General features: G+C 38.6%; 1 protein-coding gene across 2 annotated transcripts in view; it reads left to right on the top strand.

Annotated features, from left to right (window-relative positions):
- The window catches only part of LOC309700680 (uncharacterized protein), an 86,011-nt gene that overhangs the window by 1,057 nt on the left and 66,853 nt on the right, over window positions 1–18,101 (top strand). For both annotated transcript variants that reach the window (XM_082524431.1, XM_082524432.1), the window contains exons 2-6: window positions 7,174–7,215; window positions 8,535–8,608; window positions 8,716–8,784; window positions 9,139–9,235; window positions 14,584–14,722. In XM_082524431.1, coding sequence (XP_082380557.1) covers window positions 7,174–7,215; window positions 8,535–8,608; window positions 8,716–8,784; window positions 9,139–9,235; window positions 14,584–14,722 — 421 coding nt within the window. The remainder of the gene's footprint in view (window positions 1–7,173; window positions 7,216–8,534; window positions 8,609–8,715; window positions 8,785–9,138; window positions 9,236–14,583; window positions 14,723–18,101) is intronic.

Genomic DNA, 18,101 nt, shown 5'->3' with positions numbered 1-18,101 from the left:
AGTATGTGGAAGAACCATATACAGCCATAGCAGCTTGCCACCTCCTCCTTGTGGTGGCCACCTGCTTGGGCCCACACTGCTGTGGGATGGCGTCTCATTAGTCACCCAGCATTTGTCTCAAGTCAGCCAATGTGGTTGATTTGGTCACCCTGGCATGAACAGCACGCCTAGACTGTGGACATATGGGATTGCCACTGGTTGGAGAATATTATCTCAATATTTCTCTGCATTGAGATGGCCTCCAATGTTGACAAGCTTGTTTTTCCAGTGACCATCAGACTGTAACCACCAAAGCTATTACCCTGTAAATTCAGCAGTCAGTGTTGCCCAGATTAACAAGGTCCACTTCAGGAAGGAATCAGGACACAGTGCTGAGAAGTGGGCTAGTACAACAAGAAGGCATACGTGTCTGGCAGCACATATGAACCAGCTGCTAATGGATGAGATGCAACCAGAATGGTTAACCAAATGCCAGACAGTCCTGATCCCCAAGGATCCCTAGAATGGATTAGTCGCATCCACCTCGTGGTCAATAACCCGCTTCAGCACCACACCTGTCAGATATCATAGGAGCTAAGATTAACAGGCACATGGCTCATAACATGAGCAGGGCACAGAAAGGAATTGGCAGAAACACCAGCTCCTGGTAGATAGAACGCTCGTGTCAAGACTTTAAGAGGAGACTGACCAACCTGTGCGCTCCCTGGATTGAGCAAAAGAAAGCTATGACTCAGTGTCTCACACATGAAGGCCTAGAATTATACAAGATTAACAGGACCCTAAGATGCTAGCAGGCAGGGCATATATGGAACACCATAACAAAGTAGCTGGCATAGTCTACAGCACGGGTCCCCAATCCCAGTCCACTAGGGCCGGTGTCCCTGCACGTTTTAGATGTGTCCTTGATCCATCACAGCTGATTTAAATGGATAAATTACCGTCTCAACATGTCTTGAAGTTCTCCAGAGGCCTGGTAATGAACTAATCATGTGATTCAGGTGTGTTGACCCAGGGTGAGATCTAAAACCTGCAGGGACACCGGCCCTCGTGGACTGGGATTGGGGACCCCTGGTCTACAGGAACATCTGTGCGAGTATGGCATGGTGGTCCCGAGGTCAAAATGGGATCTGCCCCCTAGGGTGGTTGCGAATGACCAAACTAAGATCGTGTGGGACGGCTGGACAAACTGGTGATGGCAAACCAACCGAACATAGTAGTGGACAAGCAGAGGAAGACAGCCATACTGATAGATTTACTGAGTTGTAGCAACATTGGGAAGAAGGAACATAAGAAGCGCCAGAAATGTAGAGCACAGGTCTAGGAACAGCAAAGATACTGTGTAGAACCCTCAAGCTCCCAGCACTCTGGGGGAGGATAAAGACCACCCGCAGGGCAAGTGGAGAATTTTAAAATCCCCCTTTCACCCCATCTCTACTAGATGATGTGAAGATAGATAGATAGATAGATAGATAGATAGATAGATAGATAGATAGATAGATAGATAGATAGATAGATAGATAGATAGATAGATAGATAGATAGATCTAACTACATTGAATTGAAACAACAAAAATATATGTAATAAACATTACAGGGGAAAAATACATATTTTTGTGTATCCAGGGTAAAATTGCCTACTTCTTCCTGAATTAAGATGACAGAGGCAGACATCTCAGATTTAGTGGTTACATTTGAATTTCAGTTGTATTTGACAATTAAGTTGCTGGTGGTGTACTTATATGCTTATATAAATCCTATTGATACTATGGCAGGTATTATCATTTTGGCAAAACAGGGATTACATTTGAAGGCAAAACTGTGTTTATGAAATTCACAAATTTAAACACAAATGGATAATGTTTTGAGCAAATTTTGCATTTATGTGACCATTTCAAATTGACTGAATCAAAACTCAATATAGGGTATTGTGTGATGTTAGTGAGGGTTCCTTTGCCTTTGTCAGGCTACACAAACTCCATCATTTCCACTCTGTATGTGTTTTTTTTTTCTTCCTATCCTATATTGGGCAAGATTTTTCTCTTTTATTTGACAGAGACTCACACCAAAAGTCTGAGAGCTGGTAGCCCTGTTGATATTTGATCTTACCCGTACAAATAATTGATGCTGTTTTAAAATTCTTCTACTGAAAGTGGAAAGTTTCTCCTAAAATCAAAATTAGATTTTCTGACATCATGACTGGAAGCCAGTTTGAGTCCAGCAAGCATCATAGACCAGGGAGCTTTGGGAACCCGATGCCTCCCATATGGAAAAGAAATAGTAAAAACTTATATGATTTACTCATGAAAGTGGCCACTTTCTCATTACTTTCATATATTGTTTTAGTAAGTATCCAAAACATACAAGTTTCATTATATAATTTTTCAAGGGATCTTATATCTGTTTTCACTCTTGTATGCTTTTCATACAAGTTTCACACAAGACAGATACAAACTTTATAAGATTTATATATATCTTTTCCATAATGGCTCCTTTGCAAAAAATATCAAAAATTGACTTTATGTGATGTATGAGACAGCTTGTCGACACCCTAAACATCTGCAATGATATTTTTGAACATATTCATACATTCTGTTTTTTTTGGGGTTTTTTTTAAAACAAGGTGTAAATGTCATTTTTGAATTTCTTATTATGTTATTATTAAATTGCATTGAAAACCTCATCACACACAAATTATCATTCGAAGCAGGTCTTTCATATATCTTCAAATATTGTCTTGAGGGAATCTTTAAGGTTAGGTTAAGTCCTAAGTCATCATGTCACGTATTATAGCTTATTAAAGCCTCCCACCGCTGTACTTTTCTCTAAGCTTTCTCTTTTTGCCAGTGTCACTGTGGCAAAGTTTTTTCCATGCACTTTCTATATAAAGAAAGTTGTTTGTTTGTATTTTGTGAGTAAGAAGTGTCAAACTGTTTGCATGAATAAAGACAGGGGTCAATCAAAAATGAAGCATCCAAATCAAAGTGCTATTTATTAATATTAGGGTCACTCTGTCCAAGTTCCATGTTCCTCTCCTGCGGTTACAGTCTATATCTGTCTAAAATGAGTTATTGAGTTGTTATATTACATGCCTGCCCAGCTGTGAGAACGCAGACAATATGAAAGATTTTCATGACATGTCTGATTACCGTCACCATATGTGCCTCACTCATCTTTGGACGGCATTGAAAGAGTACAGAAGAGGACTGATAAGAGAATCGTAAAAAACGACCAGGCTGATTGAAAATGACAGCCTATTTCTAGTGATGATGGGAGGTCCTTAGAGTCCAAGTGATGGATCATAGCTTTCTGACTACTCTCTGGTAATATGTAGCACAAATGTAAAAGCTTTTATGTGATGGTAAGGCTTCAGGTGTTGTTTTTGAAGTATAGTTTGAGCTACTAAAACTAAACTGGGTTAGGGTTACTGTTGGGTCCATAAATATTTGGACAGCGGCACAGTTTTTTAAATTATGCCTTCATATACCTTGTATGTGAAACTGTCTGATGAGTTCTGCATTTGGCTGAATCTGAGCAGAGAGTATGGCCTTGTTCACATCACAATTAGTCTTACTTTCTATATCAGCAGTCACATTATCAATAAACACTAGTGATCTTGTTCCACTGGATCCACTGGCAGCCATGCATAGCCATGTCCATCTCCACCTTCAGATAATGTGGTGTGTTTTTGATCAAGAGCTGTTCTTCCCCTTCTCAATGCGTTTCTCCTCCCATCACTCTTAACTTTGGTTGCAGCTATTCAAAGAATTTCTTTAGATGACCGTTCGGTTCTTGAGTGTAATCACAGTGCTGTAAAACCTCTGTGGTTATATTCATGAGAACACGTCTTGATTGTAGACTTTGGCATTGACACGTTTACCTCCTTGAGAGTGCTCTTGACTTTGCTAGATGCTGTGAAGGTTTATTTATTTGTTTGTTATTTTTTTAACCAAAGAATAAAATATGCCATCATCAACTTCAATTTTCTTCCTTGGTCTTTCAGGCCTTTTGGTGTTGCTAAGTTGGCCATTGGATTTCTTTTTTTTAAGAGTGTCTGTATTGTTGATGTGGCAACAAGTAATCAAATCCAGATCTTTTATGTGCTCAATGTATTCCAGAGGTGAAGGCCTCACCTGAGTCAATTGTCCAGTTGCTTTTGAGTCTTTGAAAATGGAGAATTATGTATACAAATGGCTGTGATTTAGAAAAAGTGAATGCAACACTTTTGTTAAACCCTGTGAGTTAAAGCTGAGATGGTGCATTTCAATCACATGTTTATTGTTTGATTTAAAATCAACTGGTTGTGTACACAGTCAAAAAAAAGTAATTCAAATTGTCACGGTCCGGGGCAGCGGCCGTGTGAAGAGTGGAAAGGAGGACTCAAATGCAGCACTTACTCAGATGTGAAGGCGATTTATTGATAATACCAAACATAAAGTGGAGATGGCAAAACAGAACTAAGGATGAACTAAACTGGGCGAAACTACACAAAGGAATGGCAAACCGGAACATGACGGGAGAACAGCAGGGAGAGCACGCAGGGGATTTCACAGGGTATGAACACAGACAACGCGACGAGGAACAGAGGCAAACACACACTATAAGTACACAGAGAGACACTGGGAAATCACACACAGGTGGGAGACACAGCTGGACCTGATTAACCTGACGAGACAGGGGAACACTAACACCAGGGACCAATAGAGGGAGCACAAACCCAAAACCCAGTATCTAAAATCCCAAAACACAAACCATCCCAAAACAGCCCAAGAATAATAAAGAGAATAATAACAATAAGGAACACAAACACAAAGTCACTGAGTCATGGCCGCAGGACCATGACACAAATACTAAAAGTAGTTCACATAATTATAAAAATTCAGATGTCGACATAGTGGCCTGTAGCTTTTTTTTCTCTCTTTTAAATACAGTGTTTGATATATATATACAGTTTTATATAAGGTGGGTGTGGCCATATGCTAAATAAATCCTGCTACTGTGTGGTGTATGGAGTGCACTGGTTCTACTGACACTGTTCCACTGTTTGAGTTCTTTCCACAGTCCCAGTATTGGTCAGACCTTAGTTTGGACTAACCGTTATGCAGTGAAGAATGAATCTGAGACAGTCTCATTCCCTCATGGTGGTGATGTGTGACAAATTGTATGGCTGAGTGATTTTCTCTGTAGCCAGGTTTGAACACCCCCCTGCTCTAGTAAACGTAGAATTACCCACCCACCAAAATACATACTATGTGGTCCCAAAACAAAACTATTTTTGTGACTAGTGAAAAAGAAGTACCTAGGAGTTCCCCCCCCCCAACACACACACACACACTTTAAGCATGATGAGACAAAATGTAGACTATACCCGCAGGAGAGCTTGGTTGACTACAGTGAGTAGTGACTAAAAGTGGATCAGATGGAGCTTGCACTGCATAAAGGCATAACATTTCATGGTCCTTTACTGTTATTTTCCCTGGTCCTCCCTCCTTATTTGGCCAGCAGAGTTACCCTCTTTCTGTTCTCTCTTCTCATGTGATGTTGCGGCTTCTTGTGTGCACATTAATTTCAAACAGTGCAAAGTTGTCCTCACCTAAAAATGTCCTTATCCATGTTGCAGATTGTGCAGAGATACCAACATGAAAGTGCAGCAGTATTAATTGCTAATTAATACCAATTGATACTAATATTATTCCCAATAAGCAAAAACTGCGCTTCCCAAACATAAAGATTGCAAACTCCATAACACTGACCAGGACCATTCATTTGAGTTAGTGGTACATTATAATTATGGAAAATGCTAACAGCTTCATTTTGCTGTTTAACATTTTAGTGTACGTTGATATCTGTGATATCTGCTGCTTGATGGAGACAGTGTGAAGGATCGTTTGGGGTTATTCACTGTAATCCTGAATTTAAATCTCAGAGTGATAGCAGTTACATAGAACGAGTTGTTTATGTGAGCCCGAGTGAGCTCGGAGATGATGTGTGCAGCTCTGAAAAATGTAGTTCCTTCCACAGCTGTGATTACACTGAAAAGGCCGATTGCACAGTGGAGTTACAGTGAAAGCTCTGCTGAGATATCAGGAAGGGTGCTTCAGTTATTTGAATTTGTGCTGCCTGGTTTATTTCTTTGTCTTTTATGCTAGACCATACACTCAATGTGTTCATCTGCTTTTCTATTCAGTATCCGTATGCTTAGGAAATGATAATGTGAGTCAGTGTGATTTGTCAATTTAATTTAGCCTTAAAAATAGCTGTAGAGTGGAAAGGCACTATATATATATATATATATATATATATGTATACATTGAAACTGTTAATTGAGAGGTGCTCGACAAATATTGAAGACTCTGTAATGTAAGTTTTGGGGATATATAAGTAGAACCCCTACTTCTTTGGTCTGGAGTTGTCATGTCAAATCTAAAAAATATCGTATGGTTTTGCTGTCTCTTGTATAACCTTTAGTGTTGAGTCAGCTCCATCTAATCCAAGGGTGGGGAACTCCAGGCCTCAAGGGCCGGTGTCCTGCAGGTTTTAGGTATCATCCTGCATCAACACACCTGAATCAAATGATTGGTTCATTAACAGGCCTCTGGAGAACTTGAAGCCATTTAAATCAGCTATGTTGGATCAAGAACACGTCTAAAACCTGCAGGACACCGGCCCTTGAGGCCTGGAGTTCCCCCACCCCAATCTAATGAATGAAAGTAAAGAAGGTCCTGGCTGTGTTCAGTTTCATGGTGTGTGTTGAACACTGTTATATTTAGTAAGTTTTGGCCCTATAGCAGCTGATCCTTGCATGCACTACTTTTTGTAAGATGGCATAGTTTCTGTACCAAATGTGTGTTGTTTGGGTTGCACTTCGAAGACATCCACCAAACAGGGCAAAAGCTGTTTATGAACCGAAGCTGCAGCAAGTAATGCTACCCTGGAGGGTGTGGCCTGGGCAGGAAGATGCCACCTTTGACCATGCGTTCTCAGCTTAAGGCTGTTGCAGACATTCCTCCTGATTTGTTTCACCCAACTCAGTTGGTATTTGCAATATATTTAATTTTGTCTTTCTGTGAACCTCGGTGTTATTTTGTATGTTCAAGTCAAACATTTTGTTCCTACAAGTAGAACAAGAAATAATCATAATAATAATCACTCAAATAATCACTTTCTGTCTTCCCAGACTTTTTGACCATTGCAACAATACTGGGAACTGGAATCTTAGGTGAGTATTCACATATTCACAGCTTTTTTTTTCTTGAGGTGCATGAATCACAGTTTTTACAACATCAAGTAAAACGTCTGATAAGCAAACACACGTCAGTCTGTCCTGGAGGTTAACATCTTGGGCTAGGGTGTATAGTCCGCAGCAACAATAGCACTTTAGCTATTATGGTTTTGTTTTTTCTGTGTGTGCGCTTGTTTGTTTCTGTACTAAAAATGGTTGGACAGTGAGTAGTTGTTCTTCCTCTTCTGAAAGGTCTACTTCAGAAATTAAGGTTAAAGCCTGTTCTTCTCTGTTTGTTTGCTGGTTTTTCTGAGTCATCAGCCTTGGGTTTATTATGTTGGCTCAGCACTTGACCATATTTGTTTTTAGATGAGTTAACACTTGCTTTGATGCACATAGAGTAGGTTAATGAGTTGACATCTTCAGTAAGCTCTTTGTGAGATGCACTCATTTCTGCTTATGGAACACATGTAGAGCCAATCTCAGCGGGAGGTTTTTATGAAACAAAACGCTGAAACTTAAATCACTATTCGGAGTGAGAATAACGCTCTGAATGACAAAGTAAATGTTCAAGTGAACTCTTATCAGGGCAGATGAACACCTCAAAAGCATAGTTGTTTCCATGTTATCCTTCCCTGCTGCTCCTGTTTGACATATGCTGAATCCTTGTGCAAAAAAAAATCTGCAACACTACAAACTGCTCTGAGAATTTACTGAATAGTAGAAACAAGATCCTTCACACACAGTCTCAAAATAAACCCGACTCTTCACAGAAGGATTTATTAAAAGTTTACTGCACTGGAGTATTGTGACTTGGCTAACACAGTGGTCGAAACTTTAGAGAGCTGTATTTTTTCTTTCTACTGGATGGACTTTTCTAATATAACTTGAAGCATAATTAAAGCGCTGTCCATCTCCTGGCTGTCATTGGCAGTGCAAATTTAAGTGTGGTTTATGAAGTGTAGTTAACACCAGAGAGATTTTTGTAGAGGTGGAAATTACATGGAACATTACATTTAAGTACTTTGTTTTCAGCAGGGTCTTCATGTAGTTCCACAAAGGTGGAGCCCTTCCAAGTTAATACTTGTTCAGTCACTTAAATCTCATATTGAAATCAGCACCATCCATTAAATTTTATGGGAAGTTTGAGCCAGAGTACAAAGGAGTGTCTGAGAGAGCGAAAAACGAGCCGAGATGGTGATAGACAGGCAGGTGGATATGCTGACAAAGAGTCAGACATTGTCTAGCACATATCTTCTGGTAAGCTTAGATGGGAATGAAATTCAGAAATAGTTTCACCTCGTTTTAATTTGCAGGTCTTCCAGTAACGATAGCCCATGCTGGACTGGTGCCTTTCCTGTTCTCCTTTATTGTTGGCTTCTTTGTCCAGGTAAGTAATACACAACCTCTGATTTTATTGTTTTATAGTTCATGAAACGACCACAACCATTTCAACCACAAAACCTACATGTATTTTCCGTATTCTTTCCCATGCAGGCCTTGCTGATCTACCTGTTTGTGGAGCTTCTTCAGAAATGTCAGGTGATGCAGCTGGAATCCTTAAAGGTCAGTAACTGAATTAAACCTGTGTAGTGCCTACATTTTATGTTTTGCTGTCCAAAAGTACTTAACTGGCAAGAAGCTAGAAGCTTCATTCTGCACTAATAATAATCAAAGACACGGAATATAGCTGGAGCCTTTAGGAAGGATTAGGGATTAAGGGAATGAAAACTTGATACAGAAACATGATACAGAGCATGGATTTAGAACTTTTTTTTAAACACAAATCTTTACCCTGATACTTTCCCTGCATGTCAAACGAAGAAGTGTATTAAAGCTTACCTTACTTATTCATCATTTTCTGGTTTCGTTTTGGTCAAGTGGAAAGCTAAATGACTCTACTTTCTGTGGTAATCATAGACAGGTGTTGCAGAGTGTATAGTCATGGATCAGGTGGGTGTGGAGGATCCAGTTCATACTGAGGAAGAAGATGATGACAGTGAAAATGCAGAAGCAGGTGAGAAGCCCGTTATACAAACTTAAATTCTTTAGAAGTAATTTTGTTGCTAAAGGAACCAAACCTGGAACACGATTCTTCCATCAAAATGTAGCTAAAAATGAGACATTTCGTATACTATAACAAAGTGCGTGTTTGCGTGTGTGTATATATTTTTGTGTATATTTTTTAAATATATTTTGCTATTAAAACTTTGAAATGCCCCATGACATTTATGCTCAAACTTAGTTATAGAAAAAGATGTTCTGGGGGGAAAAGAGAGCTTTTAGCTTTAGATTGTAACATTTGGAGTGGGTGTAAAATAGATTTTTCTGCAGAGTTTAGACTCTAAATGTGTTTTTCAACTTTGAAAATTTCACGTGTATCTTTTGTACTCAAGATGTTACCAGTTATAAAAAAAGAAAAAAGAAGTCTACTTAAAAAGTGCCAAATTTCAACCCACTGCTATGTACTTTGAGGGCCTGTAACTAGAACATTTCTTATAATATGAAGGTCACATTTTGCAGGCTTTAATAGCTGTGCTCAAGTTGTTGTACAAAAAGAAAAAAAACATTCTGTTTCTGAGCGGCTCATGTGGGAGGCAGTTACTGATTTTTTCCATAGGAATTTTCCCCAGTGTTTTAAATGGACTTAAACTAATACATTGGGGCAGGACAGATTTGAATTATATTATTCTGTTGACTAAATTTTTCAGATCACTAATTACATTCAGGAATACTAATTAAACTGGTGTTAAACAGGAGATATGCATGTGTGCTAATTTATGAAGCCTAATTTGTTATAACCTAAAGTAGAGGAATCATTTTTAAATATTAGCGATGACACTAACACTAATTTGCAAGCCAGTTTTTCAGGAATATAATCATAATTTACTAAGAATTCTGTGTTTTCTGATCTGCACTGTAGTTGTTTGATAGTAAAACTTCTGCTAAATGCTTGCCTGTTAATTCAAGACCACTGCAAATGTACTAATTTGCAAATGGTTCAACAATGTATTTGTGTGATGGTTTTAAACCATCACACAAATACATTATTTGTGGTATTTGTGTGATATTGTGCACAGAAATATTGCTTAATGTCTACTCTTTAAAAAATTTCTAAAAACAAGTTAAAGCCTTGATCTTGGCTTTGTGAGGCTGTGGTAATGGAAAATAAGGAAGCACTTGCTAGAGATGGGAGAAATTTGCCTTTTTACATGTGAAAGGTGTATTTTAACCTAAATTGTGATGTTTTTCAAAATACCACTCCCTGCTCTGTCTACCCCCAAATTCTGACTTACTTTGGTTTTATACTGCCAAATTCAGTAACATACTACCCTGCGCATCATAAAATGATGCTTGGTGTCACTATGCATTAGTGAGAACCTGCTGCTTAATTCTTTGAACTATAATTATTTTTTGATTATTGATAAGGCATATTCAAGGTTGCTTTTCAAAGCTTTCTTTTTGCATTTCTAAATTGATGCTTGTGCTGCATGTTACACATACATGTATAGAAATAAACACATTTCTCATAAATTCTCTGTATTCATTGCTTGGGTTTGTTTACTAAAGATCTCTTGCAATTAATCACATTCCTCTCCAGTGCTGCTTGGAATACTCTGAGAGGAGCTGTAGATATCACAAGCATTACTACATTTACATATATCATCTGTATAATATCTTTAGTATCTAGCTTTACCTTGACTTAAATGTATGACTGACCTCTCTAAGTACTGCGTGAGTAGAGTCATAGATAAACTCGTCAGTATACCTAAATTGTGGAGATAAAAAGGAAACGTCAATACATAAACCATGATTTAGAAAAAGTTCAAGTACATACTCAGGATGTGGCTCTCAGTAATTGAAAGATCTATTGGGTCTCTGAATTATGCCTTCTGCAGTTTATGGATTATTTGCAAATAGGGCTGCCACAAACGATTATTTTGATAGATGACTAGTCACAGATTATTTTTGCGATTAGTCGACCGATCAGATCATGCATCCATTGGATGTAAAACGTACAGCTTATTGCACCAGCATGCATCTGCTCTTATATAACTATCATTAGCTTACAGCTTTAAGTGTTTAAGGTCTGTGCTAACTAAAAATAAAGACAAGATGATAGTTTATTAAATTTTAATGAAATTTGCAGATTATTTCGGTGAAGTTTAATAAACTCCTTGCTATCTAAAATATAACAGGACACCGGAGTATATACTCTCGAGCATCTCACACTTCTGATAGTCAGTTGTCTGCTGGACGTTTATTCAGCTGTGTGAAAACTATAACTTTAATCTCACCGAACTGATTTACTCAGGAACAAATAAAATACTGAAAAAAGCCAAACAATAACATTTTAAGTTATCTAAGTGACTTATATGTGTTTAACCTGAGCAGCGAAAGACGGCGGTGGGTTTGAAAACGATTTGCGGGGAGTCCAGCGTTCTCACGGGCTCTAGTGAGCCTTGCCCCCGGCTCGCTATCGAGCTGGTGGGTAACAGACGTCCCCGAAAACGTCGGAGCGCTTTTGAAAATATGTGGTGTCTTGATAAACTGAGCAGGTATTTGAGGTTTACACAGCTACATTCTCGCCTGAAAATATGTTAAACGTTTATTTTGTGACCCGGAAAGAATAATAAGAGTAATATTAAAACTAACTAGCTGCCACCTTTGTTGGAAACTGAGCTGGGCTGCGCTATGAATTCTGGGACCCAGCCAGTGTTGCCAACTCTTCAGTAAGGAAAATTGCTATTGGTTGTCCTTGAAGTCGCTAAATGACGTCATCGCCTAATTTGCATAATTGGTCATGCTAATCTAATTGTAACCTATGTTGTTGGAGAGAGAAATAACATCGTGGAAGAGACATAAAGTGAGTAAAAAACATCCTAAATGCATTTAGAGTTTATTTAGAACTACAAATTAAATTTCTTTTAGCAATTATTGTTTTATTTTAATGTCACAATTCCAACCCTGCTCCTTTACTTTGTGTGTAACTCCACCGTAACCCAAGCTGTTACGAGTTCAAATATTGGGGATGGAGACAAGAGAAAAAAACCACAATAACAACACTGGTCCGGCCGGGTTAAGTCAAACGATGATTTTAATAGTCACACGCGTGGGAGATGGACACTGTATGCAGACAGCCTCAGATCTCAAAATGGTGGAGCATTAATCAAACTCTTATAGCCTCTGGTGCCCCCACCTTATCATAAAAGCCTAAACATTCACATGCTTTTCTCTCACACGGCGCCTAAGCTACGACCTTGGCTCCCCGTTTATCTGCTCCTGCTGAGATGGGGCAGAAAACTCCAGCATGCTCTGTTCTCTTCTAATCAGACAAATAAGGCGATGACTTTCTGCAAACAGTGTTTCTTATAACATCATAAAACAATATCATTCATCCACAATAAATCAGCAGTCTAATGTAATGCAAATCAGTTTAACTAATGCAATAGTTATCAGCTTCTTCTAATTCAGGAGAATACTGCAAACTAAAACTACATAATAATTCACAATCTTTAATTAGGGGTATAACATGGCATAAAATAATATTATAATTTAAGTTTATAAGTAGTTTTAAACCTTGTGATCCACAAAACAGCATAAGAGTAAAAGAGTAAAAGAACTGACTGCGTTACAGCACCCGCTGCTTGTTGAGAGTAAAAGCGATACACGCTTTCACGTCTTTTTTCACGTCTGAAAACTCGCTAAATATAGCGACAAAGTCGCTAAGTTGGCAACACTGGACCCAGCTTCTTCTTCTTCTTCGGGGTTTAACGGCAGCTGGCATCCTTGTATATGCAGTGCTGCCATCTTCTGTTTCAGTCTGTTATTACACTCTTAAAATCCTACTACTTATTCCTGCGTCTTTTGTGATCTTGCAAAGCTTCAAACAACGCATCGACTATTAAATTACTCGTCAACGATTTTGATAATCGACGTAATCGAGACTGGTCGACTAATCGTGGCAGCCCTATTTGCAAATAAAAAACAGAAAAGTGGCGTGTTGGACATATTTACATAATGTATTCTGTATATGTATATAGATTGTTGTTAACCTGCAAATGGATGTTAGCCTTGTCTTGGCCAGCTACAGCATTGAAATGCACCTTATACATTTATGCATCAGTAAAACGGTTAACAAGCTTAAAAAAAACAGTCAAAGGAGATTTGTTTTTAAAATTTGATGTGTCCCAGTATAAACCAGCCGTCATTATCAAATCAGACAAAAATTCCTCTTCACCATGAAAGCTGCATGTTAATGCTATGCAGTTGCTTGGTTCTGGTTTGGAATTTTTTTTTTTTTTTTTTTTTTTTTTTGTATAGTGATGCTGTTGTGTTTGTGTTTCAGTGCCCTACTCTTACTTAATGGACTTCTGCATTGCTATTCATTTAACAGGCATGTTTGCCATTAATTTAACATGCTGGTTTTAACTGTCACATTTAATAATGTACACTCTGCCAGGTCCACTTTCATCAAAGTTATTATCATCTGTCCTTGCAACATGCATGTGAGTTCAAACCCAGAACAGCAGCAACAAAGACTGTGGGTTACTTGAAGAGCAGAATCTATGGCAATAGCTGCAGCATTCTTCAAGCTCAGTGTTCAAGTCAGCACTTTAAGGAAGCTGAAATAAGCTTCAAAAGAACAATGCATAGCATAATCGGTAGTTGAAACAGAATATTAAAAAAGTGATGGGCTGTAGTAAGGACCGTCAAGCCTCCAAAGAACTTTTTAAACACCCTTCTTTTGATATGTTGTCGTCACTCATTTTTTGTCTCTTGGGGGTTATCATGAAAACAATGAAAAGATTCTGTGGGGGTTCGTGACCTTAAACTCTCTTGTTGTGTTGTGTGTGGGTTTTGTCTGGGTACTCCTGCTTCGTCTCAGAGGCCAAAGACACGCTTGTTAGATTAATTGGTGATTGTAGGTGTGAATGTGAGTGTGAATGGTTGTCTGTCCCTGTGTTAACCCTCTGATACATTGGTAACCTATATAGGGTGTGTTCTCCTGTCTGCCCTATGACAGCTAGAATAGGCTCTAGCTTAGTTGTGACTGAATTGGATAAGAAAACTGATGGATGGATGGATTATTTTTATGTTTAAAATTCCTGGATATGTTCTTTAGTGCTATTCACCTTCAGGAGGCTTGAAAAAGTGCAAATAACATGAAAAATGAAAATCTGAGAGGGGAAACTATCATTCATGTCTACATTGAGGCTATAACCTGTGATAAAAGGGCCACGAGTCTACTTTCTTTGGAAATGATGTGCTAAGCTGAACATTTGGCAGCTTTTTTTTTTTTTTACTGTAGCAGTTTGAGGTTCGGTGAATTTATTGCCTCCTGCATTTGTCTGTGTCTTTTAGATACAGGTTTACTACAGCCGGATGGAGCAGCTCTGCATGACCAAGCCGGCAGTCTGCAGCCGAACCTTCATCTGCTTGGGCGAATCTTCCTCTCCCGCCCCATGAGCCATGCTTTTAACTGCATTCTCCTCTTCCAATTGTAAGTTACCATGGCAATGATCTTTGCAGGTTCTTAAAGTTGCATCATTTACCAGTCACACATTAAGTACCACTGAGTGTGGGCGGAATGTGGTTGAATTCAGTGTTTTGCAGCACTTCGCTCTACATGTGATGGAGAATAAGTTCAACCTTTGTTAATGAGCTGTAAGCATTTTTTGTTTTAGTTTAGTTTCCTTTTCTTTCCTTTTTGAAGGGCTGATCACTCTTAGACTGCTCCAGCTGTTTCTTCAGCCTGTGGTGTTTGTTTTCTTATGCTCCTTCTGATTTTAAGAAGCTGAATAGTATAGTGGCACCATTACAACCTCTGGAACAATTGGTAAGGGATTCCAGCCAGGGCATGTATTCAGTAAGGGTCACCAGACTAAAACTTAATGCTGCCAAGCAAGCTTCTGAAATAACTTATTTTGTAAATAAGTTATTTATTAGATTAATAAAAACTTGAAAATAACCAAATATGCTTTCCTCGGGTAAAAACCACCCAGTCATTACGGCCCCCTAATGTGTACATGTCACAATTATGAAAGTAAGTTCTTTCTAAAAATGTAACTCATTTCTAAAAAATCCTGGAAATGGCAAAAGTATTATATAATACTTCTATAAGAATTGGGAATATCACCAGATCCTTATATTGTTGACTCACACACTCTTACTGTAATGAGTGAAAGATGCTGCACAAAGTGCAAGGTATAAGAGGGGCATTTTTCTACAAATGTAAGGAAGCCTTCCATCGTCTGTTTTTTTGTTTGTTTTGTTTTGTTTTTACTCGAGGTGTGTGCACTTATCTCTGAACTACCCATTTGTAGGAAATGACATAAGAAATGAAGCGGTTGGGGTGGTGGAGTAGCATTCCACAGTCTGCTGTAGTTTGTAGACATTCATTTAAGATCCAACTCAATGGAAAAACCCAAAGTGTTGTGTTGTGATGGGTCCAAAGAAGGAGAAACTACACAATTGTTTTTCCTGTGAATTATAAACATTATCACAGCCCCACACATGCAGTAGGTTACTTTCCAAGTCTAGTAAGACTGTTCTGTAAAGGTGCATTATGGATTTTTATTTTATTATTTTTTTTGTAGTCTCATAGTTGCTAGGTTCATGAATGTTTTCAAGGTTTTGTTTTGTTTTTTTATAGTTACTCTTTCAGATTAGTGACACAACGCTGAGTTTTCCTAGAACAGGCTTCATAACTTGTTTTTCACACCCGTCCCTTTAAAAGTCACATTAGAATAAATCCTAATATCATATTTGGCCATTGTTTTTTGGTTTTCCCCCTTCGGGCGTTGTTACACAGTGATATTGTCGAGTAATTTCATTTCAGTGTCCTGCACCAGCACAACTACTCTTAACTGAGCGAGCACAGCAGACTTGTGTAAAAACTGTCCTTGAGGTTCAGACTTTATATCACTGGCTTCTGCTGCACAGTCTTGAAATATTGAGTTACAAGCCTGAGCCAAATAGTGATAAAATATGATCACTGCTGCACCATCTGCAGTCCACCAACTTTTTTAAGTAACTTGTTTTCAATTGTCTGTCCTTAATTTAAATGTGACAGCTGGTAAATGAAACTTTGCATTGAAATGCTTAAACATGGAAGCTGCTGTGGCTGGCTGAGGTCGAAATCTCCTGATTATGCATGAAAGCAAAGCACAATCACAGCTGACGCAAAAATACTGACCATTAATTTTAATTATATGCATATTGTAGAAAAACACACAGTATATTTCCTGCAAAAATAATGGGAATGTAATGTTTGATTTCCCTAATGGAAATTTCTGTTCCTTATCAATTTCTCCTCTGGCTCAAAACTAATGATCTGTCTGGGTCAGTCTGTGGAAGTAATGGTCTAGAAAAGTCATTCTTTTTGCTAATATTTATTTATTTTTAATTTGAGGAAAAACGCTGATGCATCACCCTCCAAATAAGTGTCTTCAATTAAAGTAATGACCAAATGTTGCCAGTGTAAGTACTTTGACTTGTCCATCCTGTTGTATCCTGCATTGTTTTTCTTTTTTTTATTCTTAACAGAAATACACCAGTGTGCTGTTAATCAGTTTAGGTTTGAATTATTTGTTTGCACCATTGACAGATTTGTGTGTCCATGTGTGTGTCCTTATGGGCACAGAGGAGGGGCACAGGGCATTTAACATCGTCGGTGGAAGGTCTTGTTATCAGTGTGTGAACAGCTCTGAAACACCTGGACAATCGATAGTTCCCTCATTGTGTTCAAGGAGGCTTAGTGGTCGATCAATGCAGAGGCTCAGCCCCGCTAACGCACACACAACACACGACCTGCATCTTTTACCCTTGGCGCCCCTCGCTCTTTATGTACTGCCCTACACGGTAGAGCTGCTGTAAAATGTGCATTTTGGCACAGCCATGCAGGGCACCTTATGCACACAGAATGTATGAGTACATATAAGTAATCTAACACAAATTGCTTGATGAAATGTGTTTGCGCTTTATTAATTTCATGTACCCATGTACTTTTTTTGACTTTATAAAACTGGAATTTAAGGATGAAACTCTCAAACTTCTCTCTTGTCTCCCCCAGAGATCCGTACACACCCACACATGCAGACTAATGAGTGGATTATATAGCCAAGTCGTAAGGATAAAATGTGTGAAATATCTGCCTTACTGAACCTCTACCAAATCTCCTTTACATTTTTGTGAGTTTAAGGGGAAGTACACAGTCTGCAGAATCTTTGTCATTTTAAAATGCTTTACCAAAGGCCAGACGTTTTATTAAAATATTATTAGAAACACTATACAAACAGCCAATCGTGTGGCCGACGTACATAAAATCATCCAGATACAGGTCAGGAGCTGGAGTTACCGTTCATGGCAAACACTGGAGGAAAACGGTGATCTCGCTGATGTTCTGTGGAGAGAATCACTGTATTGGTAGAGGAGAACAGCCAGGTCGGTTGGCTCTGACAGAAGGGTCACTCAGATAAGCACACCTTACAACCAAGTGTAAGCATCTCACACTGCACAGCACACTGAAGCAGATAGACCCCTGTCAATCAAAACAAAAAAAGGAATTTGAGGTAGTGGAAGGTGATAGACAAATACAGACATCCATTTTTTTTCTTCAATGAAAACAACACATGAGATGTCAAAAATTACTAAATAACTAGAGAACTAAGATAATGCCTCTGGAGTTTTTCAGGAACCACATATTTCTTCTAACCTTTTTTTGAATGCTCACATACTGTAGCTGGGTATATTTCATTTTAAGTGGGTTGCAATGTTACTGTCCACAGTCTGTGTTTTACTTGCAGTAGACAGAACTAAGCAACATCCCCAAGCAGACAAGTGCACGACTAGCATAGAAACTAAACACATGTACTGCTGTG

This window comes from Aulonocara stuartgranti, assembly GCF_965226115.1.
Source record: "Aulonocara stuartgranti genome assembly, chromosome: 23".
NCBI classification, from domain to species: domain Eukaryota; kingdom Metazoa; phylum Chordata; class Actinopteri; order Cichliformes; family Cichlidae; genus Aulonocara; species Aulonocara stuartgranti.
Note: the sequence above shows the minus strand (reverse complement) of the source record. Positions and strands in the feature narration are given on the sequence as shown.